General features: G+C 52.3%; 1 protein-coding gene across 4 annotated transcripts in view; it reads left to right on the forward strand.

Moving 5' to 3' along the window:
• PLXNA4 (plexin A4) overlaps positions 1-26,558 on the forward strand; it is a 419,828-nt gene that overhangs the window by 66,044 nt on the left and 327,226 nt on the right. For all 4 annotated transcript variants that reach the window (XM_082693998.1, XM_082694000.1, XM_082693997.1 and 1 more), the window contains exon 3: positions 14,832-15,014. In XM_082693998.1, the coding sequence (XP_082550124.1) occupies positions 14,832-15,014 (183 nt within the window). The remainder of the gene's footprint in view (positions 1-14,831; positions 15,015-26,558) is intronic.

Here is a 26,558-nt window from a genome sequence, read left to right on the forward strand (position 1 = left end):
GGACTCAGCAACGCTGGTCTTCAGGGTCTTAACATTTAGGCTCCGGCTGTTTTCCAGTGGTGAGTTTTCCAGGTGCCTGGGCTGAAACTAAAAGATGCCATTTCTTTTTGGAGATCCCAAGAAGCCAGAGACCCCTAGTGTCAGAGAGGATGGGAGAAGCACCAAGGGCCAGAGAGGAAGCCATCAGTTGACAGTCTTGGCCAGGCCAGAGACCAGAGGGGACTCCAGTGCAGCTGCTGAGCCCTAGCGGGTGTCATATGTTTGGGAACCTTTGGTTTGGGGCAGTGACGGATCCACTCAGTAGAATCAAGGAGACAGGTTTCTGAACTTGGGAGCCATGGACTTCTCCCAAATGCAGGGTCTAAAGGACAGGCCTGGCACTGTGCTCTGTGTGTGTATGATACACATGCGAGCATAGCTTCCTGGGAGGGATACATTAGGAAGCTGGCATGGGGAGGGCCCCTACAGACCCTCTGGACGGTGCCTTCATTCTCAGGTCTGGCAAGGGAAATGAAATTACCCAAGGTCACTAATTTTGGGAAAAAAACGGCAGACATAGCAATTGAGGAACCTCTCCCTTGCTTCTTGAGGGAAATTCCACTTGCACACATACGTGCACACACATGCACAGGCACACACCTACCCACGCATGTATGCACACACACAGTAAATACTCCTGCTAGCACACACACACACACACACACACACGCACGCACTCCCTAAGTTCAAAAATGCAAGTCTACACTGTGTGTTTATGAACCAGCTAGTTCTTTTGCGATCAGATGGGTTGGCTATTTTTTTTTTTTTTTTCTGTCGTTGCTTTTCTGTTGGAAACTTGCTCAAATTCTGTCTTTTCAGGTGAGGCTTTTGGGAGTAGAATCAGCTGCAGGGACCAGCCTGGCTGCCCACGGGCAGGTGTTTGTCCCGCCCTTGCTCCCTGCCACAATACAAAAAGCAAAGTTCATCATGGAAGTCTGCAGAGCTGCAGGTCCTAAGGCTGCATGGTGGCCTTGGAGAGAACAGAGGGACGACAGCTTTGCAAGACAGGCTAATGCCAGGCCTGGGAGTCATGGAGCCAGATAACAAGCTTTTGATTTTTCTTTGGGCTTTAATTAGCCCTTTCAAGCTGAAGGCAAGTTCAGGACTGAGAGCAGAAAGGAGGAGGCCAGAAACTCCACACTGGGCTGGGCTGTGTCCCCAGCCAGTATAAAAGGCCACACCGCTTGTAATGTCAAGTATCAGTTTCCTTTGATTTGGCCGACACTTGGATGACTTTGCTCTGGTGCTCAGGTGCTCGGCCACAATTCATTTGGCCCCCGCTCAGACCACACATGCCCCCCTCCTCCCCACTCGTCATCAGCCAGGCTAGAGTCCTGGGCCTCCCCGGGAGGAACCCTCATGGGTGCACCGTTTGCAAACCCAGCTTTTCCTCCACCCACTCATGTGGCCTTTTCCCTTGAAGCAAGGATTGACAAGTTGAATCTAGAATTCTCTTTGGCCTCTGAGTCCAAGATTCCCTGGAGGCCTGTGAAGTAGGACAGATTCTCAGGTGGCCTCCGTCCCGCGGCATTCCTTCCGTAAGACAGTGGAGGAGGGAAGCTTGGGCCCAGCATTTGACTTTAAGACCTGTGTTTTGTAGGCTAGGTGTTCCCTGTGGGTTTTATCATAATTACAACCCAAAAAGTTTGAAAAGGTATGATTAGTGGTTCATTTTTTAAATTGAGATATAACTGACATATGACATTATATTGGTTTCCGATGTATAACGTAACAATCTGATATTTGTAAGTATTGCAAAGTGATCACCGTCCTAAGTCTGGTTAGCCACACATAGTTACAAATTTCTTGTGATGAGAGTTTCTAAGATCTATGCACTTAGCAACTTTCAAGTATACAACACAGTATCTTAACCATGTAGTCACCACGCAGGACATCACATCCCCAGGACTTAGTTATTTTATGGCTGGAAGTTTGCACTTCTTGACCAGTGATTCGGGTTTACTGTGTTCCTGTTGTCTTCATTCCCTAAGGATAGGACGCCCATGTCGTGGTGTCCTTCTGGGCCTCCCAGCCCCTGCCATTGCTTGGGATCCCCGTTCCTTCTCCTGGACTCCGGCCTCCAGCCCTCAGAACAGGCAACACTATAAGCCCTGGCTCCCGACCCCCCACGAGGTCCCAGCTGCCCCTCTGGCTGTGTTCAAGGAAGAGGGGGTGCGTGGGAAGAGAACACAGGTGTGACTTGGGCTGCCACGCCGGGGAGCGTTTGTGGAGCCACGTGGTGGGCCACAGCCTGATGACCATACAGGACAAGTGTCGTACCACGAGGCTGGAATCTTGGTCTGCAGCCCCCAGAGAGCTTCCTGTTGTTTTTGTTCCAGGTAAATCATGGAAGACTGGCAGAGCCCACATCAGAGATCAGGGATGGCGGCCCGGAGTGGCCTCCTCTTGGGATTGGGTCGCTGTATATGTAAATGCTTAGCAAGCACAAACCTCTGAGTGGGTGTTGGGCGTAGAGGATGGAGAAGCAGCCCGGATGTTTTCTGGTGCTTGTGGGAGATGGCAGTGGATTTCATCTTTGCCTTCTGGCCGTTCTTTACCTGCGTCCTGGCTTTCCCAGCTTGAATAGAAAGAGATATCCAAGGACAACTGTGTCTGAAAATTACCTACAGGTCTCAGGAGGGCATGGGCAGAAAGAGGGTCCTAGAGGCATCAGCCAGGGGTCCTATTCTGTCTTGGAATCAGGGGATTAAAGGCCAGCCGGAGGCCCTTGGCTTGTGTACATCCAGGAGGGTTAACGCTAATGATAGAATCTCTGTTTCTGCTGCTCAGCACTGTCTCTGGTCCCTTTTGAAGGCTGTCACCCAGGCTTCATAAAGTGTCTGTCTGCAGAGCACAAGATGATGGGCATGAGGAACCCATTGCCTATGGCTTCTGTCATGTGCCAGGGCCCTGAGCAGACCAAGGGGACAGCTCCCAGCCTTTTCTTGGAGCCCTGACGGTCCTGATCCAGAGTGGGGCAGCCAGGCTGGAGAGTGTGCTCTTGTGGGCCAAGACTCTTGGGCTCTACATGGTGGCCTGGCCTCCCAGAGTCCCCCAGGCATAGCTATCCGTGCCTCCTCAACTTTTCTTCACCTTCTCGGCTAACTCACGGAACACTAGCCCTTCCACCTCCAAATGAATTAATGATTGAAGGAAGCATTTATCAGGCCCTGGCAATGTACCCCCTCACGGTGGATGCCAAGAATCACAAAATGACATCAGTGTCCAGGAGCCCAAGGGTCCAGGAGGGAGCTGCACCCCAGCAGGTGACGATGACCTGTGTAGCAGGAACGATGACTGTGGTCACAGGAAAGGTCGTCACTCGTGCCACTAAGTCTTCTCTGAGTTTGGATCCGATTGAGAAGTGGACATGGGAGTCAGGGAGTGTCAGTTTTAGTGCTGATAAAACTGGTTGGCGCAAAAATCAGCTTCTTCCTCTTCCTCTCAAAATTTGAACTTTGGGTGACCTTCCAATACAAAATGTAAGTGCTCGGGGCAGAAACTATCATCCAGAGTCATTGCCTCCCACCGGTCAGGTCTCTGCAGTGGGAGGGGAGACCCTCATGGGGGCTCATTGGCATTGGGCCTGACCGTTTCCAGAGGGGTTCATCCCCTCCTTTTCTTCTCCTGATGGTGCTGTAGGATAATAGCAAAGGCAACATCCTCTCCAGCTGAGAAACTGGAGGAACAGAAAAGTCAAGTACTTCACTCAAGGTCATGGGATTGGTGGAGCAGAATCCACTATGCATCCTCATTCTTAGCCCCATGCTCTCTCCATCAGGGCTCAGTGGTGTGCTAGTAGCATCTGGCAGGGGACAGTCTATGGTGCAGGGATTGTTTGGGCACTATGCCTGGGCACTACTATCTTATGAGCCCGGGGTCCTGGACCCTAGAGCGCCAAGTGCCAGGGAACCCCCCACCACTGCAAGAACTAGAAAAGCCTCTCGCATTTCTGGAAGTCTAGGGTGGAGAACCATTGCCAAACCACATGTCTATCTGATGTGGGGTTCACCCACCAGCCCCGTTCTATCCCACACAGTTCACAGAGGCACAGGGACTGAGTTTTTTATTTTTAACCCCAAGCATCTCTTCATGTCAGCCAGTGGGGAATTGTACAGGAGAACCCTGTTCACAGGGCCTCTTGCTTCGACTCCTGTAGGCATTAGTTTGGCAACACCGCAGCCCTGCGGGGGAGACAGGGTCAGCCCTCCACCCTGCCCTGGTCTCGGGTTGGCCTCCCATCCTGGCCTGGATGGTTCTCAGGTTCATCTGGCGCCGGGGGTCCTGAAAAGCCATGAGAGGGAGCATCCGGAATGGTCAGGAGGCCATCCCGGGCTCCAGGAGCTGGTTTCTGCCCGTCCGCTCACGGTGTTTTCTTGTTCCCAGCCAGCAGGAAGTGTGGCTCTGGTTAGATGGGGTGCATCCTGTTGTTCATGGCGCTAGGCAAGGCGTTCTCCTGCTGCTCAGGCCAGGAACTCCTCTTGCCTGCCCCCTGCCTCCTTCCTCAGCTCCATTACATCTGACACACACACACGCACACGCACACACACCCGGCCCACCAAACGTGCTCCCTGCACACCACACTCAAGTCGCAGGCCCCCGACTCACGGGCCCCGGCACTCACGCCCCACCGCCTGCTGACCCAGTACTCCAGTCTTCAAGGTCGGCATTCGGGGGCCTGCCACCCTGCAACCCCAGTCTTTACAGAACCACGTGTTCCCTCTCTCCCCTGGATTTGGCTTCTGTGCTAGGCACGCCGGTGAGAAGGCCGTCTCCCTCCCTCCTTTTGGCCAGCAGGGTTTGCAATGACCGTCATCTCCCAGCTAAGCACACATGGTGCTTTTGGACGCGGGATGGTGGCTGAGCCTTGGGTGGTGTGCGGGGCCAGGCGAAGGGACACGTCCCCCCAGAATGCCAAAGCCTGTTGAGTCCGCAGGGAGAATGACGGGACCCCGGAGACCTCCGAAGCCCTCTCTCGGCTGCTCTCTCTGCTGTGTTCCGCTGTGGAGCTTCTGCTCATCTCCTTAGTCCCTCTCCCCCTCTTTGTGTGACGGATTCTCCACCCACACACTACACGGAGCTGCTAATGCCGCAAGCTCCCTCTCACGTGCACTTGCACGCACACACACGCCCCACACGGCGTGCGGCCACCCAGCCAGCACCGGCAGCCGGGTTCCTCGTTCAGGGAGCACGCACAGCGGCCAGACGTCACAGCCCAGCTCCGCACTCTGGGCCTTTCCAAGCCCCGTCATCCTCACGGGGCGGTGTCTTGGCTGGGCTTCTGGCTGGAGAGTTCGGGCCTCTGGGTCTCAGCCAGTCCCAGCTCGTGAGAGGCCCTTGGGCTCGTAAGCGGCTTCCCTTTCACTTGGAGTCATACATTCCCTCTTCAGGAAGAGGATGATAAAAATACTATCCCTTTCCTAAAGCCTGTTGAGACTCCTTAGGAAAGAGGACTGCCTAGACTTTAATAAGTGACAGGAGACACGGGACACCTTGTGTTTGTAAGCTGCTTTAACATTTCACGGCCCCATCTGTGGGGCCTTTCTTCTCCTTCGGTTCTAAGAACCACCCGATGGGATCGAAAGGGACTTAATAACACTGCTAGGATTTCAGACGTATGTTTTCTTCTTCACCAGTATCTGCATTGGAGAGATTTGGGCTGTGCCTAAGCCAAAGGTTACGTTCCATATCCCAGGCCTGGAATGTTCCCTGTTCACCCGCCTGTCCATCCAGCACACGTTATGAATGCCAAGCGAAGGCATCTGAAGGAGAGGTTACATTTCAAGCCGGACCCTCCCTGCCGCTACCTTCCGGTGTCCCTCGGTTTTTGCAAGGCACGAGGGAATGACTGCACGTTGGTGCAAGGTGCTTGCTTTTTTCACTAGCCAAGTTAGTGGAGAGAAGACAAAAAGACAACTAGGGGAGTTTCCCGTTTGGCCTCTCCGTGGATGTGTCCTCCCCTGGTGGATTGGGCCCCACAGGCTGTCCAGGGAGAAGAAATAGGATCCGCAGGAGAAGAAAGCCCACGTCTGTCCCAGTCTCGGTGTCATGACTGTGTCTCTGTCAGCGTTCCAAGATATAATGGGATTTGTTTGGCTGATTTATCCCGCGTGCAGGCAACGTTACCCCGACTCTCACACAGGCCTGAGAAGCAAGAGGGGAAGAAGCGCGGCTGCAAGAGTGGGGCTAATAAAATTTACTCCCACTAACAAGGGAATGGCCGACCCCATAATTCAGCCTGGCCAGCGGGACCACTGTCTCCCAGTGCCTGTCAGAAAATGCACAAACTTAATCATCGTGGCGTGCTTTGCTCCAATTATAGCTCTGGTGGCGCTGAGGCCGTCTGGGAGGGGAGAGGAGATGAGGGATTGATGGGCAGTGTGGACCCTCTTTGCCCTTGGCAGGGAGCCACTGGGCACCTTTGCAGCTAAGGCACAAATGGACAGAAGCAGCACCCAGCGGGGCTGTGCTTGGGACAATTCCCAACACAAGAAGCCTTCCCTGGTATCCCCCTAGGGGTCCAGCCTCTGCGACTCGGCCTCTGGACTAGCCTCAGCGTGGTCACCATCTGCAAAACTGGGGTCCTGGTTCTCTTGCTCTGGTCCCGTTGTCATAGGCTTGTCTGCTTACTGGAGGGAGAAACCGAGTGCTCTCCGCAGCTGAGCTCACGAGGAGAAGGTCATGGACCCTACCCTGGGTCGTAGCCGCTCTTTGCCGGCTGCATTCAGCAGTTCCTAGGAGGGGTGCATGGCCACAGCCGACTGTTGGTTACCAGCAGGCCTGCAGAGTGTGCTTGGCCTAATGCCTCTCAAAATAGTGGCCTGAGCTTCCTGTTACAAGGGTAGCTTGTTATGATGATGAGTGAGAGACCACTTAGCTCTCTGCTGGGACGGAGCACAGTCTCAAACACACATAGAAATACTAAAATGGGTACAAAAATAAGCACTGCTTTTGGCAAATCACTTCCATGGATTCACAGGTAGTCAAGTGCCTTCAAACAGTGAATGTTTGCCTCAGAAGCCACGTACACATCTAGGACTCCTACAACATGATGACCTTCTGGCCTATATTTTAGTCCCCTCCCTTTTAAGATACTCGGAAACAGGGCACTTGACTCTTGGGGACGTTGGTGTGATTTGTGGGGTGGTTCTACCAACCCCCAGCCACTTCTCATGAAGTCCCTTCCATAACGGTTTTGTCTAAGTAGGTTATTGGCACTGTGGTTTGCTGGCTTCCCTCCTCTGTCTCTGTACACATTCATTTTCCCTACTATCTCATTGAAAAAGACACAATACGGGAATCATTTTGAGATACTGCATGAGTAATGAAGTGGATGGGACCTCATTCCCTCATTCCGTTTCCAACATCTGAGCTCACCCCCGGGGGGGTCAGGGCCGGCCTTTACCTGCTGCAGGACTTCCCTGGTTTTCCAAGGCCATGCAGGGCCAGCATGGGCGATGGGCCGGCCTTCAGGGGAGGGTTAGAACTCAGAAAAGAGACACGAAATTTTATGGACGACAGTAAAGCGATCGGTGGGTCACACAGCGCAGTTTCGGGGATTGCTTCCTTTGCTGCAGAAACAAGCACTCAGGCACGTGGGCTCTTTGATAGAGTCAGAAGATTGTGGCAAGGGTGGACCTAAGCCTACCAAACCTCCTCAAGATGTTTCCACCTCCCCGAGCACTCGGACTGTTTACTTCTCTGCCTGCCCCAGTCAGAGGGCGCTCAGAATCCTCTCAGGGGTAGATATGCCGTGGGCAGCAGCATTTATTAACACCTTAGGGGTCAGTGGTCATATCTGAGCTACGGCCCCTGGTAAGTGGGTCATTATTGCCTTCTTGTACTGCAGAGTTTTACAGCTGGAGTCCGTATCTGGACCCATGCCTCTTCAGCTTATCGGATCAATATCTCCCTTTAAAAAGAAATCCCACGTGCGTAATTCACGGAGTCCCCATTTCCGGCGGAAGTCGGCTATGGGCAGCTTTCGGGGTGTGTGTGTGTGTGTGTGTGTGTGTGTGTAAATTAATTAATTAATGGGAAGAATTCAGGGCAGCTGAGCATGAAGAATCCAAGACCTTTTCTTTTCCACATCAGCAGGCACCTCGTGGGCGTCACTCCTCTTTCTCTCCTAACTTACATGGCTTTTCAAAACTTCAGCCCTTGCTTTTCTTTGGGACTGACAGACCCAGGAAGGGAGGAAGTTCTGTTGTGACAATTGGCCAGTGGCCTCCTCCGCAGGGCGGAGGTCGTTGCTTCCAGAGGCTCCAGAAAGGCAGAGCCCTCATGGTGGGTGGCAGGAGAAGTGGAGGCAGGGGTCTTCCCTGAGCAGCCTCCGACCCTGGGATAGCTTCCTTTGGGGCCACCCTAGAACCACCCTGGGGGAGGCCCCTAGGTAAGGTCAGCTTTTTCCCTCCAGAGGAGGATTTGGGGTTCTGGTACCATTTTCCCCTCAATGGGTCCCACGGGGGTCATTTTGCTCTGTATTCCTCTATTTCCTCTTCTGTAAAACGGGGCTGTTGGAGGCTAAGATGCTGACTTCTTTGCCTTCTCGGAGCCTGCCGAGGGGTGAAAGCCTGGCCGTGCGCTGTGCTGCTGGGGCACTCAGAGCCGAGACTGCACATGGCCTCTCCTGAGAGTGCGGCTGCTTCCCTGGGCCCGCTCTACCTCTAGCACTGTGTATGCAGCTGAGGCAGGACACGGATGACCTTGTCCAAGTCGTGTCCCAGGTCTGTCTTCCCCCCGCAGCGGGAAAGGAGCAGAAACAGATGAGCTGTTTCCATCTGTGTATTTTTGGGTCCTTACCTAGGCCTTTGTCTACTTGTTCCTTCCTGCACGTTCTCAAGCATTATAATGAGTGAGGAACAGTAAATAGTGTTGTTGTCACTTACTACTCCAGCTTCCCGTCATAGACAGAGGAGATCCAATAACCTAAGATACCATAAGTTGGAGGGAAAAAGGCCGAACAAAAGCCTCTTCAGGTTGGGCAAGTCTCTGGTACCTTCTCCCCCGTGTGATGGTCTGGCCTTCCCGCAGTGGGGGTGAGCCTGGGGTCTGCATGAGGCTAGGTGTTATTTTTGCATTTAGGAAAGGCAGGGGCGCTGGTTTGGTCCCAGATGGAAGGGTTCCTCTCTTTGGTGGACCAGGAGCTGCCCAAGGGTAAGGGAGGATCAGGTCTGACTTTGTGGCCTCCATCCCAGGCCCAAGTTTACTCCTGTCCACTGGAGCAGTTGGCCGCTGCCTCCCCTTTTGGAGGGGCTGGCTGCATCCGTCCATCCCTGCTGGCTCACCTGGTCGGCCTCTTTCAGATCAATTCGGGGTATTTGTAAACAGCCGATGCCTGGGGTAAGAGGGGTGGCCTGTGGCTATGGAAGAGGCCATGTCCTAGAGCTGAGCTAATTGGCCCACAGGGGGATGGACCTGGTGACCTTCACCTCATTAGCACCACATTTGGATCACTGAGCTCTGGCCTAGTTCTGACCTTTCCATAATAAGGACTCAATGTGGGGCTTCTGCCAAGGTGGGGCATCTGAGGGCTGGCCTAAGACCACCCTACTGGGTAGGGGAGCTGCCTGTACTGCACCAGCCAAAGTGAGAAGCAGGTTCAGGACCCGGTCCCTGGCCGCCTCATCGCCCATGGCCCTCCAGGTGGCTTGGCCCAGGGGTCAGGGTGACAGATCTTCCTTATGAGTCTGTCACCAGGGCACAGGGCTGGGACAGTGCCAAGGAGCTGTCTCCCAGGTTTGCTGTCTTCCTCCACCCTCTCTAGAGTCTCCACAAGAGACCCCCAGACACCTCTGGGGTCCCCGGCTGACCTTTTGGCAGCTCTGCCCCCAGGAGCCCGGGGAGGCGGCCAGAGGAAGGATGCCGGCAGAATTAAAACCCCCTTTCCATGCAATGATAGAGCTTTTCAGAGTGCCAGGCTCTCTGCAGAGTGGGAGCAATTTCCCCGTAATTGGTAAAGTAACCGTAACTGCTTTGTCATTTGTATGTAGCGACACGTAATTGCACGGTAACCTTTGCTGCCGCGCGCGAGGGAAGCGCGGTGAGCTATTAGATTGTAATTTGGAGTGTCAGCTCCGGCTCTCCCCGCCACCTCTGCGGCCACCACCGCTTGGGAGGCCGCCGGGGAGCCTCTGCCTCCGGGTCCTGCGGGCCCTGCTTCTGAGCCGCTAGGCTGTCTCCTCCTGCACCTGCCTGGGCTGTGCCGCCCTCAGCAAGGCCTGGACCTCCACGGGGTCTCACGTCTGTGCTTCTCAAACCTGGCAAACGGCCATGTCACCTACCTGGGAAGGTGTGAAGATGCAGGTCTCTGAGCCTCGCTCCCAGATTTCCCGATCCAGTAGATCCGGGGTCGGTTCGAGAGTTTGCATTTCTATACATAGCATGAAATGTTCTAGATCTTACCGCATTCCTCTGTTCCTTCCTTCGGCCTCATAGGCCTTATAGATCTGTAGGAAGTAGGAACTTTTGCTGTTTCATCTTGATGACATTAGGCCCTCTGATTGCCGTTTAGCACCACTCTGACGTAGAGACCATGAATTTCCGCCCAAACAGGAGACTCACAGAGGTTGTCGGAATTGTCTAAGGATGACAAACGATGACAGCGAACAGTCCCATGGCACCAAGTGCCAGAAGGTATTCTACGTGTATTACATCATTTAATCCTTACCACAGCATTAGGAAGTATATACTCATATATCCCCATTTTACCGACAATAAACTGAGGTACAGAGAAGTTAGATCCCTTGCCCAAGGTCACAGAACATTAAGCGGTAGCGTTGGGGTTCAAACTCGGGCATTCTGACTCTGGGGCCACAGTGTTAACTATGGGGAAAGTCAGGCTTTCATTTCTTCTTCCATCCTTCCATTTAACACATGTCTTAACCTACCATGAGCCAGGAACTAAGCTCAGGGTACAGAGACCCCTAAAATATGGTCCTGTCCTGGAGCTCACAGTCCCTGGAATCCAGTGGGTCACAGGTTTTAATTTATAAGCCATGCAACCAGGAGGACATTTGTGGAGACCAGATTTGGGATCCTCCTGATTGGGGCAGAAGGGTGGAACCCTGGCTAAGGCTTGAACAGAGAGCCCTGTCTGTTCACAGGTTTGCCCAAGTAGGCACCGCATATATTCCCATGGGACAGAACCTTATTTTTTTCCTTGGTGAGAATGAAGTTGCTGTCTAACAAACAAGCATTATAACAATGGCCCGAGCTCATTTGTGTGCATTTGTGGAGCAGCTGAGGGAGAGGTGTGCCCCGGCGTCTGATTACACTGGGGTGCGGTCCACTCTTGCCTCCTCTGGCTGCTGCTCTCATCTTGCTGTTAATGGGGCCCAGGGGAGAGCTGGGCCAGGGTAAGAGCAGACACTCTCCTCCCCCATTGCCCAGGGTGTTCTGGAATCCACGCCGGCCCTCACCTGTCGAAGGCTTTCACCAATTAGCCTTTCTTTCCAGGGCCCACATGGCCCTGGCATCTGCCCCTTATACCTCAGCCTCCCCGGTCTGTGGTCCCTATGGGGTCCCCTCCCCCCGCCCGGTGCTCTAATTGCCCCATGGCCGAAGCTCAGACTCAGGCATGGTGGTGTCCTTAGGGAGCCTGCACTGGTCAGAGGCTGTTCTAAGTCCCTGCAGCCTTCCTACCCCCTTCTGGACAGAATTCCCATTAAAAAAACGAATATGAAATATCATCTCAAATGGACAAAGTGGCTTTCCCGTTTAGCCAGTATCTTCTCACCTGCTTTCTCACCTGGCCCTCGGGACCGTCCGGTCTTCCTGTTCTATAGTCAAGGGAAGGAAAGCTCAGAGAACAGGAGGGGACTATGCCAAGTTGTATAGTTTGGAAGCGGGCCACGCATGTGAACCCGAGTCCTGTGTTTTTTCTGCTACTTCAATGTTAAAAATTCCAACATCCCCCCCCCCCTCCGCCATTGCACCTGCTTCGAGGAAACAAAGAGTCAGCCCATCGTGCCACAGCTGGGGGACCTTAGCCTCCATGTGGACCTGGACTGCACCTGGTCCAACGCCTTGATCACACCTTTATCTCCTGGAGTCCTATTTAGAGGGAGAAACCGATCCATGGGGGGAGGGGCGGGCTCGTGAGAAAGCCATCATTGTCCCCGGGATCCCAATGCCACATTAGGAACCCCACCTGCAGCCTTGGCCTTATTTGAGTCTGATGACAGCACCATGAATTGGGCAGTGTGGGGGACGACGGTCAAGTGCAGGTGAGCAGACTGCCTGCCTCCTGACTGGGCCTTCCGGAAGCCGTCCTGAGCCGAGGACGGGCAGAGCCCTCGCCACCGGGCCGCCAGGCTGAGCTGTCCTCCCTTCCGCTGAGAACTTTCCTCCCTGGGCCCCTTGGCCCTAAGTTGCCGGAGAGATTTGGTTCATCTGAGCAAGCCACGATTTCATGCTGCACTTGGCCAAATACATATGCTCTTTTTGTCAGTGATTGTTTATTTATTGGTTTGTGTTCTGCCCAGCCAAGGGAAGGAACTGTATTTGGTAACTGGCCACTCAGAAATGTGGTTCTGGGGGCTGAGCAGCCTCAGGTTCTGCCACGTCTCTGAGGCACATGATTGTGCCAAGGGTGGCGGGAGAATGTCAAACCTGGCTTGGCTTGCTCCCTGCCTCAGTTTCTCCTTGTGCCGCATGGATAATCGCCCAGCCTCCTCTCCTTGGAAAACGGATCGTAATGGCAGAAGTCCCTGCGGCACAGCTTGAGGTTGAGAAAGTCAGGCATGAGAGCTCCCTAGGAAATGGAGGCAGGAACAGGTGAGGCCACTAGGAATCCCAGCATGCCCTAGGCTGCCCTTGGCATGCCTGCTGGGTCGTACTGCTGCTTCGTCCGTCCGGCAGGGAGAGGGCACCATCTTCCTTTATTTGGATTTTTCTTCCTTCTTTTCTTTTTATCTCTTTTACCCTCCATCACCTGTCTCCCCCCCTTAACCCCCAATCTCCTCATTTTAGGAAAGAACCATAAAGATGCAACTAGACCTTGAAAGCTCCCTCCTAACTTCTGTATTGTTTCTGTATTGTTTCTGTGAGGGGAAAGTAGGGGGCTGTGTTTGGCCTGGGGTATTGGACCCGACCACTCAAGAAAGGCCAGAGGGGATCAAAGACATGATACAGACATCTGCTCGGCACGTGGCCTGCCTGGGCCTGCCCCTGCTCTCCCCAGCTCTGCCACAGCTGCCCCCTTGATAAGGAGGGCGGGGAAGTCACAGAGAGGTTTTAGATGCTCAGCACGTTGTCTTCTCTGAGATGGACAGTGCCTGTCAGCCCTAGCCCCCACCCTGGGAAGGAGCCGAGGGGCCCCCTGAGTCCCTGGAAAGCTGAGTTGGCCACTTTCACACAGCTCCATTGGCAAGAACCTGCCTGCTGGTTCTCCAGATGCCTTTTCCTTTGGCTGGATTGAAGCCTTTAAAAAAGTGACACCTTGGATTTTATTTCACTCCTTTTTCTGCAAAGTCCAAAGACGTTTACAGGCGTGAGCTCTATAGGCTTTATGGAAACCCATCAAAAAGCAGGGCTTGTTTCCTTCATCTTTATAGAGTGGAAAATAAAAGCACGGGAAGACGGAATAACTCTTCTAAGGCCACACAGTTCTTCTGAGAAGGAGGGAGAAGCCGGCGTAGGTGCCTAGAGCCTTCGGAGAGCTCTGTGCCACACCAGAGCTTCTTGGTGGGGACGTTGGGGGCTCCGCGCGGCCATGGCAAGGTCGTCTCCACTCCCCGGTGGGACAGAACCCAGCTGTGACCCTGTGCTCACCTGCAGATCTGGTAGCCGGGAATAAAACAAGGAGAGATTTGGCTGAAACTCCATGGGAAAATGGTCCAAAGGCTTTTGCTGTTGGATTTATCCCAGCTTCTGCTCCTAGGATTGTCCAGGATTCAAGATCCTGGGTATCCGGGGGACGCACTCTTTAAGGAATGCTCACAGGTGTTCCAGTGATTTTTAGGGAATACAACGTTTGGGAAAGGCTAAAGGAATGTTAGACATATTTCTTCTTAAAAAGACTTTTCAGACCTTTCCTGTAACTAATCATTACGAGTCTCTTACATGGTTTAGAACATACTGTCTATTAAATTATTTACTCAAGAGCCCTATTTGGTAGAGCATCTTGGCGGGGTGGTGAGGGTGAGACCTTGACTTCCACAGAAGACACTTCAAGACATGCTGGTGTAGGTATGACAAGGCCAGGTTGCCCATGTTTACCACGCCTTTAAAAAAGAGCAGGGAGTCTGAGATGGGGCATGATGAGGCACTAGTGTGACTTGTTGAGTTCCTTCCAGAACCTTCCATTTCTCCTATTTCTCTCTCCCCAACTGACTGCAGCTGCCTCTGTCATGGTATGTCGTTCACGTGTTAATGTTTCTAGTTCTCTGTTCTACGCTCTCGAGTCCTCATTTGTGTGTCTGCTCAACTTAGTTGTAAGTGCGGAGGCCACGTTCCCTCTGGAGCCCACACTCATGCATGCTGGCCCAGGGCTTGCTGGTGTGATGGTGATGAAGGACCATCTTAGCTACAAACATGGCGCCTGGAAGGGGTTAGAGGTGGAGCAGAGAGACCCCAGAGGCCAGGAGAGGAAAGAGACTCTCGGAACCCGTGTTTTTCTCACCATGGTCCTGCCACCTGCTTAGGCTGACTGTTGACAAGCCACCTGGTTTCTCTGGATCTGAGTTTTTCGTGTAAAAAAGGATTCTTCTAGCCCGAGAAGTTCCCTGACTTGGTACGTCAGCTTATTGCCCGGCTGCTCCCTCCTAATGTTTCTCCTTTTTAATTTTCAGCTCTTAACCATTGATGATAATTTCTGTGGCCTGGATATGAATGCCCCCCTGGGCGTGTCGGAGATGGTGCGCGGCATTCCCGTCTTCACGGAGGACAGGGACCGCATGACTTCTGTCATCGCATATGTCTACAAGAACCACTCTCTGGCCTTCGTGGGCACCAAAAGCGGCAAGCTGAAGAAGGTAGGAAAGAGGTGCAATTATTATGGTTATTCTGAAGGCGATCGATCCCCACGGGGACGGGTACCATCCGCGCTGTTTTACTACGTTGGCCCTGGTGGGCCGGTGATACAAATTGAGCTAAGGAGCTATGTCGCTCTTGAGGTCACGGGTGATGCTCTCTCCCTTCTCTGCCCTCTGTGCGGAGGGTCACTGTGGGAATCACAGTGGGAGAGCGTGGACATGCACCTCTCCCCTGCAGCTGGTGTGCATGTGGGGAGTTAGCCCAGCCTTGCGAGGCCGTCCCAGATGGCGTGTTCTCTCCAGCTTGGGTCTGTGCCCTAAATGCAAGGGCTTTCTAAGGCCAGGGTGGTTGGGGAAGGTGGGCAGGGGCAAGTTCCGTACCTGTTCCTCTTGCTTTGGCCCTTTTGAGTGGTGCATCCATCTGGATTGGTGCAGGGAAACAGATGGAGGAAAGTGCAGGACCTGCTGGAGTTGCTGACGGGGCTGAGTCAGATCATGGGATGAGCAAATTGTGGGTACTGTGGGGGCATAGAAATTACTTGAGGCGGAGTAGAACGGTGTGATCTGGGACAGGAGCTTTTCCTCGTCGCTCTCCAGAAGCTTGCTGGCCTCGGGGTACTGGGTGATGTTGGCGCATCAGCAGTGTTGGGAGCATGCTTCCATCCAACTTTCTTGTCTCACCCCCCCCCCTCTGCTCAGGCTTCTCATCTCAGTGACTTGGAGGTGGTGCCCCTGGATGGGATCCAAAGCCTTCCTAAGACAACCCGTACCCCCTGTTTTGTGTTGGCTGATACTTACGCTTCAGTCTTGTCCCAGGGGAGTATCAGTGAATCCATGTGAAACTCCTGCTTGTCTGATTTAGACTTGCCTTGGAACTCTCTGGATATAGTGTGATTCCCCATCGGGCACTGCCCGATCTGAGACAGCTTCGAGCTCTACTTTCTCTCTGCTGCGTTTCTGGGTATCAGCTCCACACGGTCAAGGAGACAGGGTCTCGGCAATTCTAGAAGACTTTGCCCCCTCTCCCATCCTACCACGTAACAGCCCAGCCATCATTTCTTTCTTTAAATTCTACAGGAACAGGCGGTGGGGCTGGAGTGTGAGAGCACGGAGTGGGGAGGTAGAGAGGGGTGTGTGTGAGGTGGGGGATGTGTGGGGAGTAGTGACACGGGGAGTATCTGGAAGAGGAAGCCCGTCTGGTGAAATGCCACGAGGCACTGCGAGGCTGATGCGGGCGGCATGCCATGTCTGCTACTACCCGGAGGGCTCACCATGACGCTATAGTGTAGGGCCTCACGTGTCCAATACGCAATGGTGTAACCGCCATCTACATAGCTTAAGAACCGTATTTCAGGGTTCTCTGCCTTTCTGCAAAGACTCGATTAAACATAAGTGAACATTTTGCTCCTGCCCTGGCGTCTTGGGATGATTTTGGCTCATACCTTGAGCTGTACCTTGTGGACGCCCCAGAAGGTTCCACCTGTGACACACAGGTGTGTCGTCCTGTCGCAGCTCCTGTTGGGTGAGGCCGCCTCCTGCCTCTCCGTCTAGGCACGGGAGCCTGGGCTGACTCCCCTATCTCCTCTTACCTCTGTCTGTGGCTTCCAGCTTCCCGTGAGGCATCAAACATCCAAACTGGAGGAAGTTGTGTCCGAGAAGCCTCAGGATAAACAGAGGAGGGAAAAGACTGGGCTTTGGAGCAGGGGCTTCAAGAGTGTTTCTGTTGGATGCTCAGATGGTTTCATTCTTTATTCTGATTCGGTGAATTTGGTTTGCTAGAAAAGTGAGTTCTAAACCGCAAAGGCGTTCCCATATGCGGTTCGTACAATGAGATGTCTATTGACCTGCTTCGCCTGGCCCGACAAATAAATAAACACTTTGGAGAGTAAAATGTAAGCAAGACAATTTGGGGTGCCTTCGCTCTTTTCTCTAGTGAGCCCAATCTCAGTGCAGTGGAGAAGTGAGTTACCCCAATACGCTAGAAGATTCGCCCTCACTGAACTTCCTACCCCGTGCGGTAGGATCATTTACTTGCTAGCAAGACTGCGTAAATAGATCCTCTAGGAGGCTTTTTCTTTTTCCCCTTGGTCATTGTCTGAGCTGGTGTCAGTGAAATAAACATTGGGAGTTCAGTGCACATAACAGAACAGACAGTTATTTTCTCTTGGGGGAGAAAAAGAGACACGGTTCCTGGCCACGGCCGCATGGTAAACACAAGGCAGTCAACTTGCAGATGCGTGCTGTTCGTCAGAGGGTGGCCTGAGGTCGGTGGGGGCTGGCTCCCCTGCACCCGTGGAAGCCTGGCCCCTGATGGGGAGGTCAGAGTGCGGCACAACTCCGGTGGGCTGAGGACATGCGCGGTGCGCAGAGGCAATGCTCATAGGGTGGGCGGTAGGCAGAGCCTTACCTTCAAGCATCCCCAGAGCTCACCCGGGCCAGCAACCACAGGCAACACCTGACCAGGAGGCTTGGGGCTTTTTAAACCTCAGGCTGGCATTTCCCATTTTTTTTTTCCCTTTGGGGAGTTTATATAAGAATAATTCTGTTTCAGCCACCTGGGACGTTCCGTTTAATTTCCAGAGCAATGGTGGGATCTTTGAAGCGTAAACATTTGAGAGGTAAGAGCAGAGGTTCATGTAGGGGGGAGAACAAGCCAGCACACCCTCCTGGGGAAAGCCGGGCCGTCGGGGCAGCCAAACTTTCTGCTCCACGAGCTCAGAGTGGCAGGCTTTTAAATAGTTTTGCTGGAGCCCGGCTATGGCTGCTGCAAGCTCAGCACCGCTGGCCCAGGGGACGGTTTGAGTTGGGGCAGGAAGGCTGGGTCTCCGACTCTGTTGTTTGAAATAATAAAAAGCAAAACTGGCCAGTTTATTTATTTTTTCGGAACAATAGAACTTCCCACCCCACCCCACCCCCTGCGCCGCTCACTGAGCACCACTCCCCTTTCCTTGCCAGCACTCTGTATTGCCTTTCCCAGAGGCTATCAAACCACATCCACCTTTTGGGCAGAGGCCCAGCCGTGAAATGCTTTGGGGCTGCAAGAGGATTTTGCGGGAAGTTTTGTGAGCTGCTGAAATCAGGGGGTGAAAATAATGGAAATCATACTGTAGCCGTAATTACAGAGTTGTCTTCTCTGAGCCCTGCAATAATCTCCCGTGTGTATCAAGGGCCATGCAGAGTTCTTTGCCATACGACAGGTGATTCGAGATGGGGAGGGTAGGTGGGAGGTCTGGGGGCTTTGCTGTGGGTTTCCAGGGTCTGGGAGCTAGACTGTAGCGATCCATAGGCTGCCCTCGAAATTACTGACTTTTCCTTTTGTTGGAAGGATGTGGGTCCTTGTCATTTGCAACCTCACCTCTGATGACCATAATTTCACTCCTTTCGTGCACACGTCACATGAGGCAGAGGGAAAGGAGGTGAGGAAAGTGCCAATTTGGATGTCTTTTATGTTTTCTAGTGTGTGTGTGTGTGTTATGGCGGTATGGGCAGCTTTTCCATGGCGAGCGTTCTAGGCAAGTGCTGTTAAGAAACGTGGCATATAAATACTACAGTCACCAGGAAATACTTAAGAATTTAGATATAATCCACAGACTGTTAAAATGTCAACTCCAGGTTAAAAGACAAACATCCCAGTCTGCTTAGGGTGTCTGTATAAACCTAAAAATCTTTGCCCCAAGTTGGGGTAATGAAGCCAGCGTTGCCTCAGATGAACAGAAATCTCCGCTTAACTCTTTGGGCCAGAACCCTCTCTCCTTGCCTCTTGCACTCCTACCACTAAGTGATCATACTTTATGGCTGCTGTTCCGCGGTGAATTACCGCCTGACATTAGTGGGAGAGACTAATGTTCATCATGAGCCAAAACATCATAAACTCCCACTTGAGGTGTGATTGCTCCTTTCATTTTGTGATTGCACCATTCCTGAGCATTCGGCTAGGTTAAACTGTTCACACGGAAGGGGCGGAGTGCTTTGTGGATACTGGTTAAGCAGAACTCGGGCTAGTCTGAGCCTCGACTTGTGGTAGGAGACATACCCAAGTGCGTGATGAGCCACGCCTTACCAGCCTCTCTTGATAGGAATTCAGTGCATGTCAGGTGGGAGCATCAACGGGAGTGGATACCATGGAAATCATTCGTATTGAGAATTATTATGCACATTGACATAAGCTGCCCAATTTCTTTTCCTTGAACCTATTTTGAAATGGATGTGCTTGTGTTCCCCACCTCCATATCCTGACCACGGGTCCAGAAGGACCACCAAACGGGAGTGGAGTGGGGTAGAGGGAGACCCACCTGGGTCTGTATCCTTTTGACCATAAGTTCTCAGGAATGGATGTTCTCTGTGTGTGTGTGTGTGTGTGTGTGCGCGTGCACGCACACGTGCTCATGCAATGCTCAAGCCACAGAACCATGTCAGATCAGAGATGTGTAGCTACTGCTTTGCAGCTTCCTAAATGTATCTGAGAATTCTTAACACTCACTGGAAATTTGAATCAACTTTAAAAAAGAAATTTATGCCATCGGTAGGACTCCAAACGAGTGAAGGCGTCACGAAATCAAATGGAGATGTCATGTTGGAAGTCCCACTTGCCCAAGGACACGGAGATTAGAGCAGAGGTGTGTTGGCTGGTACAGGATTTGGTCAGTGTACTCTTCCAGAAGTCTCTTCACACAGAGCTGCTGGCTGCTTTGCATGTGGTTAGACACTCAAGCAGGAAGGAAAAGAAATACGGAAGAATCGATGCTGGACAGTTTCTGTTGTGGAAAAAGACCATCAAAGCATTTTTGTTTGATTGTGTTGCGGAGTCGTTTCTGCAATTCCCACTGCTGGTTTGGCAAGTTTGGAGCCTGAGGGCATGTGAGGCTGTGGCGTAGGTGGAGAGGAGCTGAGGTTGAAGGTGTCAAAGACAGAAGAGCACCATAGATGTTCGGGGAGGGTGGACGGGGTCGGGAGGCTCGCTCCTTCCACTCACCTCACATCTCAGCGGGGTGGAGCCCTCTGTCCTTAGTCCTTCAAGCCTGGGGACACCAGAGCTGGTCTTCAGACGGACCTCCCCTCACGCCAACTGCCCACTTCTGGTCCATTTCCTACCTTGTGCAGTTGCCTGCGCTGGGGTATAAGCTTTTTAGTCCGTGCTGTATCCGGTGGTGGTGGAGAGCAGCCTAAGCTAGTCAACGTCCTTGTAGACATATCTTCCATTTATGAAGTTCCCACTCAATTGTCCTTTTTACGCTAGTGTAACCCCACTGGCTCTTACTTCTTGCCCCTCGCTACTTTTCACCACTCTGTCCTTGGGCCCACCCATGGTCCCCGCAGGTTCCTGGTTGAGGGTGAGGATCTCAAGTGGTCGCTCGGAGCCGACCTGAGCAGGCTTGGCGAAGTGTCCTCATGATGGAGCTGTGGCATCAGCCCCACTCAGAGCAGCCTGACCCCGAATGCTGGGGCATCACCTCCTTCTCCTCCTGTCACCTTCTAGAAACACACTTTGAGATCCCCAGAAAATATCATCGTGGGAACACTTGTCATCTTATTTTCCAAATGATCATTAGTAGTGCCCATGATTTACGGAGATAGTCTTAAATGAGTTTTGCCAATTCAAGATTTACTGATACATGTGTGCCACTTTTTTGACTCGTGTGTGTGTGTGTGTGTGTGTATATATATACATTTGTGTCGAATGATCCTGATCATAAATTAAAATGCGGAGACATTAAAATTGAAGAGAGTGCTACAGAAACACCCCCAAATCATCGAGCACACTCAGTCAGCTGATGCTCAGATGCCAGACACGCTGGAGGAATTTATCCAGTGACACATGCAATCGAAGTAAAATATTGTGCTTTACAAGAACATATCATTAAAATGAAAACTAGCAGCATATCAGGAGTCTGGCCATGTAACCAAGACAACAAAGATGGGGAAGGATGAAAGACTTGGTGTACCCGAGGAAGAGGGAGGAGCAGAGGCAAGACAAGGATGGTGGGGGGGCGGCAGCAGCAAATGGCCTTGTACTGCCAGGCTCACATCTGATAGAACCCGCATCAGAGAAGAGCCTCTTTCTGTCCTTAGCGGTGAAGGCTCTGGGTCAGAGGAGGAGCAGGGGAGGTCTTTGTCACCTGAAATCACTGCACTAACTCTGCCGACTTTGATGGGGTCGGCAGCGGCAGCTGGACCGACTCCGGACCCACCGGCTGGAGCTCTGATCGGCGTGTCTGTGTAGAGTTCCTAATTGTTGGCCAGTGACATCTGGGAATGTGGCCGCGTGGCCAGCCCCCTGGGGGGTCACGGTGTTTCTCCCCCACAGCTTTGGCTTCTCGTAGCGACATTCACGGGGACTTTTGAAATAGCTGTCTCAAGTCTACCGTCGTCACTCCATGGCTTCCATCCTGGCCCCGGTGACGCGGGGGATTCGTTATCAATTGTGGTGCAACAGATCATCCCAAAATGGAGAGTCTTAAACAAAATGACGTTTATTATCCCATGGTTTCTGTGGTCAGGAATCCGGGCATGGGCCGAGCTGGGTTCTGGTTCGGGGTTACCGACGGACCACAGCCAAGATGTCATCTGGGGCTGGAATGGGGGATGATCCTCTTCGGGAACTATTCCCGTGGCCGTGGGCAGCCTCAGGTCCTCGCTGGACACCCCACGTGGGCCTCTCCATGATGGCCACTCCCACCACACGGCAGCCGAGAGAGGGACAAGGGAAGAGGAGCAAGCTGAAAGCCACGGTCCCTTTGGAACCTCATTTCAGAAGTCGCATCTCATTGTCTTGGCTGTATTCTATTCCTTAGAACTGTTGGTCACGTGGCCCAGCCCACCTGCAGGACGAGGGGCTTCTAACCTCCACAAGGGTCTGAATGCCAGGAGGCAGGGTGCCTGGGGCCCCTTTTAGACGCTGCTCCTCACACTAGACCTCTGTGTCTGGGCCCTCAAGGGCACCTGAGCCAATACTCTTAAACTTGCTGTTAACTGCTAGTAGCGTGAGAAGGAGCACAACACGGCTCAGGGACAGATGTGGCCAGAGCACCGAATCCGGCTTCCTGCTCCCCAGGGTTTGATCATGCAGACCTGTCAGAGAATCTAGGGGCGAAACAGAAAGAGGCCGTGAGGCCTGCCATGCCCAGGGCCAGAGGCTGAGGAACCGTCCCTGAGCAGGAGGCCTGGGAGCTTAGAGAGGCAGTCCCAGGTGCTCAGTTAATTTTAGGGCAATGGTGATGTGATGGTTTATGATGGTGGGTGAGGGACATAGGTCAAGTCAGTAACTGCGGAGAGCTTTGCGCGGCCTTGGAGAATCTGTGGCTCTTGGCTTTGCCTCCATGGCAAATCATCTCCTTCCTTAGGAAGGGGTCACTTTCCTAGTGGTGTATCTGGCAGGACAGAGCACAGGAAGGGAACTGTAGGGATTGAATGCCCAGTAAGTACAGGCACTGTTCTGGGTTTTTTCCATGCATAATCCTCAGCATTTCCTTTGGGGTACGTTCTACAACCTCTGTTTTACACCTTCGACCAGAGACTGACTAACTTCCCCGAGGTCACATGATTTGATCTAAGGTCGCCCTTTGACTCGTGTATAGGCTCGAGTCCGGGGCTCTGCTGAGGTTGTGCTCTCAGGCTGTGGGTTAAGGTCACCTCCACACCCGTGAGAGGAGGTGGTCACCCGTCCTCCCACACCTGGCTTGTGTGCCTTGGCCAGAAACTCCCTTTCATTCCCTCTGCCCCTGCGCTGGCTCAGGACCCTGGGCTCAAGCCTGGATGGCTATAACTGATTGCCCATCTCTGGGAGCTCCTCTCTTTAATTGTCCTGTGAATTTTGCCAGATTCATCTATCCAAAGCAACTCCAATCCTATGTTTCCTAGGTTAAAAAAAAAAAAAAAAGAAGAAGAAGAAGAATAGTCACTGATCCCGGCTTCCACGGTCCCTGCCAGTCGCCCTGCGTGGAAATGGCCCGAGCCACACTCTCCTCCCGCTCAGCCCTTCAGCCCTGGCCCCGCACAGGGTCCTGGGGGGCCCTGGCTAATTTTAAATACTGAAGAAGAGGCTCCCACCTGAGAAACAATGGGATTCCCACCTACAGGGCTGCTCTCCCTCCTCCACGATTTCCCTCTGGAGGAGCCATTATGCCCGAGGCCCATCCTGCAGCAGAGTGGGCGGTGGCCTTGGGGAGGGCTGGAGCTTTTCTGGGAAGCAGACAGACTGTGCTTTTCCACTTGCCACTGACCTGCTGCCTAGGACACAATCAGGCGTTTCTTTGTCTTCAGCTTCTTACCCGCAGGCTCTCTCCCAACAGCCCGCGGGACTATGTGTCATGGTTCTTGATGGTTTTTCCCATTGTAGTTCATCTGGGGTCCCTGTCTTGGCTCATTTGGGAGATGGCTGCTTCTCCTTAGATCCCAGAACTGCTTTGCAAGCTCTGTGGAGCTGAAGATCTAGCTACACCGTCTCCTCACCACTCCTGGCTGTTTGGAGCACCTCTCCCCACCAATCCAGCCGGCCTTCTTTTTCTCCCCAAATGCCCATCCCCTGAACCTGCGCTTCTGGGCCATGACCTCAGTCCTGTGCTTGCTTGCTTTTGTCCACTGCCACCTCTCAGCTCTTGCCTGCTGTTCCTGTCATTATGTAGTATTGTGTACTCACAAACATCATCCTGACCCATTCACCCAGGACCACTGTGAGGCCAATGACACTTGGACCAGCCCTGGCTCCACAGTTTCTTTCTAGATTTGGTGACCTGAGGGGCAGTGACTTGAGGGGTACCCTTTCCCCCAAAGCCACCTCTTGACGCCCATCACCAGGTGGCCTTATCTCCATTATTCACTGCAGAGGCTCAGGACAATGAAGAGTGGGAGCCCATCTAGGTACGGGCCATGTTGCTGGCACAGCTGGGTGGGGACCCAGGTCTACTCTGTTGACCTGCTTTGTCCACATGAGTCACATTAGGAAAAGGGGGCCGGAGCACCTGGGTGGCTCAGTCCGTTAAGCGTCTGCCTTCAGCTCAGGTCATGATCCTGGAGTCCTGGGATTGAATCCCACATCGAGCTCCCTGCTCTATGGGGAGTCTATTTCTCTGCCCCACCCGCACTCATGCTCTCTCTCTATTTCTTAAACAAATAAATAAAAACCTTAGGGGGGGTGGAAAGAGGTGCCAAGGAATGGGTCTGAAAACAGTGGGTGTTGGCTCAGGGGTCTCCCCCATTCCATAGGCCCTTCCTTCCTTGAGGCCATTCTCAGGTTGCTAAAACACCTGGCATCCCCAGGGCCTCCCCTGGTCCCAGTTTTTCTGGCTTCCAGAAGAATCTTTCAGAAGCCCCTTCTGTCCCCCCCCCCCAAGTCTCCTGAGGAGGCCTTAGAGGCAAGGAGAGCAGAAGGGAAGGAGAACAGGACGGAGAAGGGTTTCCCTTTCGCTCTTGCGAAGAGGACGGCTCATCTTCCTGTTCAACCGCTCCTTCCTTCCCGCCAAGATGTGAGCATGCTGGGGTGAGGGCAGCATGAATCTGAGTGTGTCCCCGTTGTTGGACTTGAGATGGCAGAAGGACGCTGAAGCTGCTGTGTGACTTGCTCTCATCACGGCGTCCAGAACCTCACCCACGTGCTCCTGCTTTTCAGGTCTTCCCACTGGGAGGCTCAGAGGTCCGTGGGTTTTCAGGCGGAATTATGCCCAAGATCCTATGGACATCTCATGCTCTTTGTGTTTTTGATAACAGTGAAGATGGTTAGAGAGCTTTGGTTTCTTCTTAAAGATCTGTAAGTGCTTTAATTCTTTAAGTCTCTCTGCTGACTCACCAGTGTTTCCTCCAGGGATCATTCAGTTCTGTCCATTTTCTTCAGCCTCCCCCAAAATATCGTAGCATTTATCCATGAGTTTCTACCAGAAACAGGACTCCTCTATGGGGACGTCTCACAATGGGTGCACAAGTTTTTTGAGAAGTTGTATATAATTATATTTTAAATGTTTCATATTAGCATATGTAAAATATCTTATTTCATCTTTATGATCACAGTTGTTTTGGGCCTTCTCAGACATACCAGATATGGGAGAGGAAAATGCATTTTTTCTAAAAAGATTTATTTATCCATTTTATTTTTTTAAAGACGTATTCCTTTATTTTAGAGAAAGAGAGAGAGCACGTGCGAGTAGGGGCAGGGGCAGAGGGAGAGACAATCTCAAGCAAACTCCCTGCTGTGTGTGGAGCCCAACCCTGAGGGTCCCATGACCTTCAGATCATGACCTGAGCAGAAATCAAGAGCTGGCCACTTAATAGACTGCAGGTGCCCCAAGATTTATTTGTCCATTTAGAGAGAGAGAGAGAGAGAGAGAGCATGAGCTTAGGGGGGAGGGGCAAGGGAGAGAGAGAATTTCAAGCAGACTCCCTGCTGAACACAGAGCCCCCCATGGGGCTCAATCTCATAACCCCGAGGTCACGACCTGAGCTGAAACCAAGAGTCAGATGCTTAGCTGACTGAGCCACCCAGGAAGCCCAGGAAAGCACATTTTAAACTTTACTTACAGAGTGAATCTCTTTTAGATCCCACGAGGTTTTTCAGGCAGAATCAGCTTAGGCCTTGGGTGGACCTGAACTTGCACATCATTGACCTTGACCATGGCAGCTGGGACGCTGGACCCCACCGTAATCTGGGCAGTGTCAAGACCACAGGGATGCTGGTGGTACTGACCAACTCATGCCTCAACTAGGCTGTGGGTTTTCTTCCTCCAACAGGAAGGTCATGGGCTTTGGCGGAAGAGATACGAGTTCATCAAAGGAAGCCAAAGAATCCTTTTCCAAATGGAAGAATCTTTTTCCAAAAAGGATATGTCATGTATCCATTTCATCAGTTTGAGTTTTTACTCAGTCCTGAATAAGCGTCTGCCTTCAGCTCAGCTCAGATTGCCCAGAAATCACAGGCAATCAGATATTTCAAACCCCATAGCTGAGAATATCTTCTGAAAACAGTTTATTCTCTCTATAGAAAGGAGTTTATCAATATAGTTGGATCTTTGTCCCAGTGCATCTAAACCTTCCCAGTTAGCCTGCAGGTGCCCAGTATGGTGCTGTCTGATGGTAACAAATGTATCCAAAGACTGACTGTTGAGGCTTATAGTATCTAGGTGTGTGTAGAACTCTATCTGCTAGCTTAGGCTACGTTACATTGTGGTCAATAATGACTCCCAAATTTAAGTAGCTTACCACCATACAGGTTATTTCCAGCTCACGTTCATGTGCACCCTGGTTGGGTGGTGGCTGTGCTCCACACGCTGTATTTGGGACGGAGACTGAAGCGCAGTCCCTTTGTCTGGGGACATGCCAGTCTTCCATCAGAAGGAAAAGCGAGAGTTTGACTTCTTCTTTGCCGATTCAGATGCCTTTTATTTCTTTTTGTTGTCTGATGGCTGAGCCTAGGACTTCTAGAACTATGTTGAATAGCAGTGGTGATACTGGACAACCCTGCCGTGTTCCTGACCTTAGCGGAAAAGCTCTCAGTGTCTCCCCATTGAGAATGATATTTGCTGTGGGTTTTTCATAGATGGCTTTGATGATATTTGAGGA

The sequence above is a fragment of the Mustela nivalis genome (assembly GCF_964662115.1).
Source record: "Mustela nivalis genome assembly, chromosome: 12".
Taxonomy (NCBI): Eukaryota; Metazoa; Chordata; class Mammalia; order Carnivora; family Mustelidae; genus Mustela; species Mustela nivalis.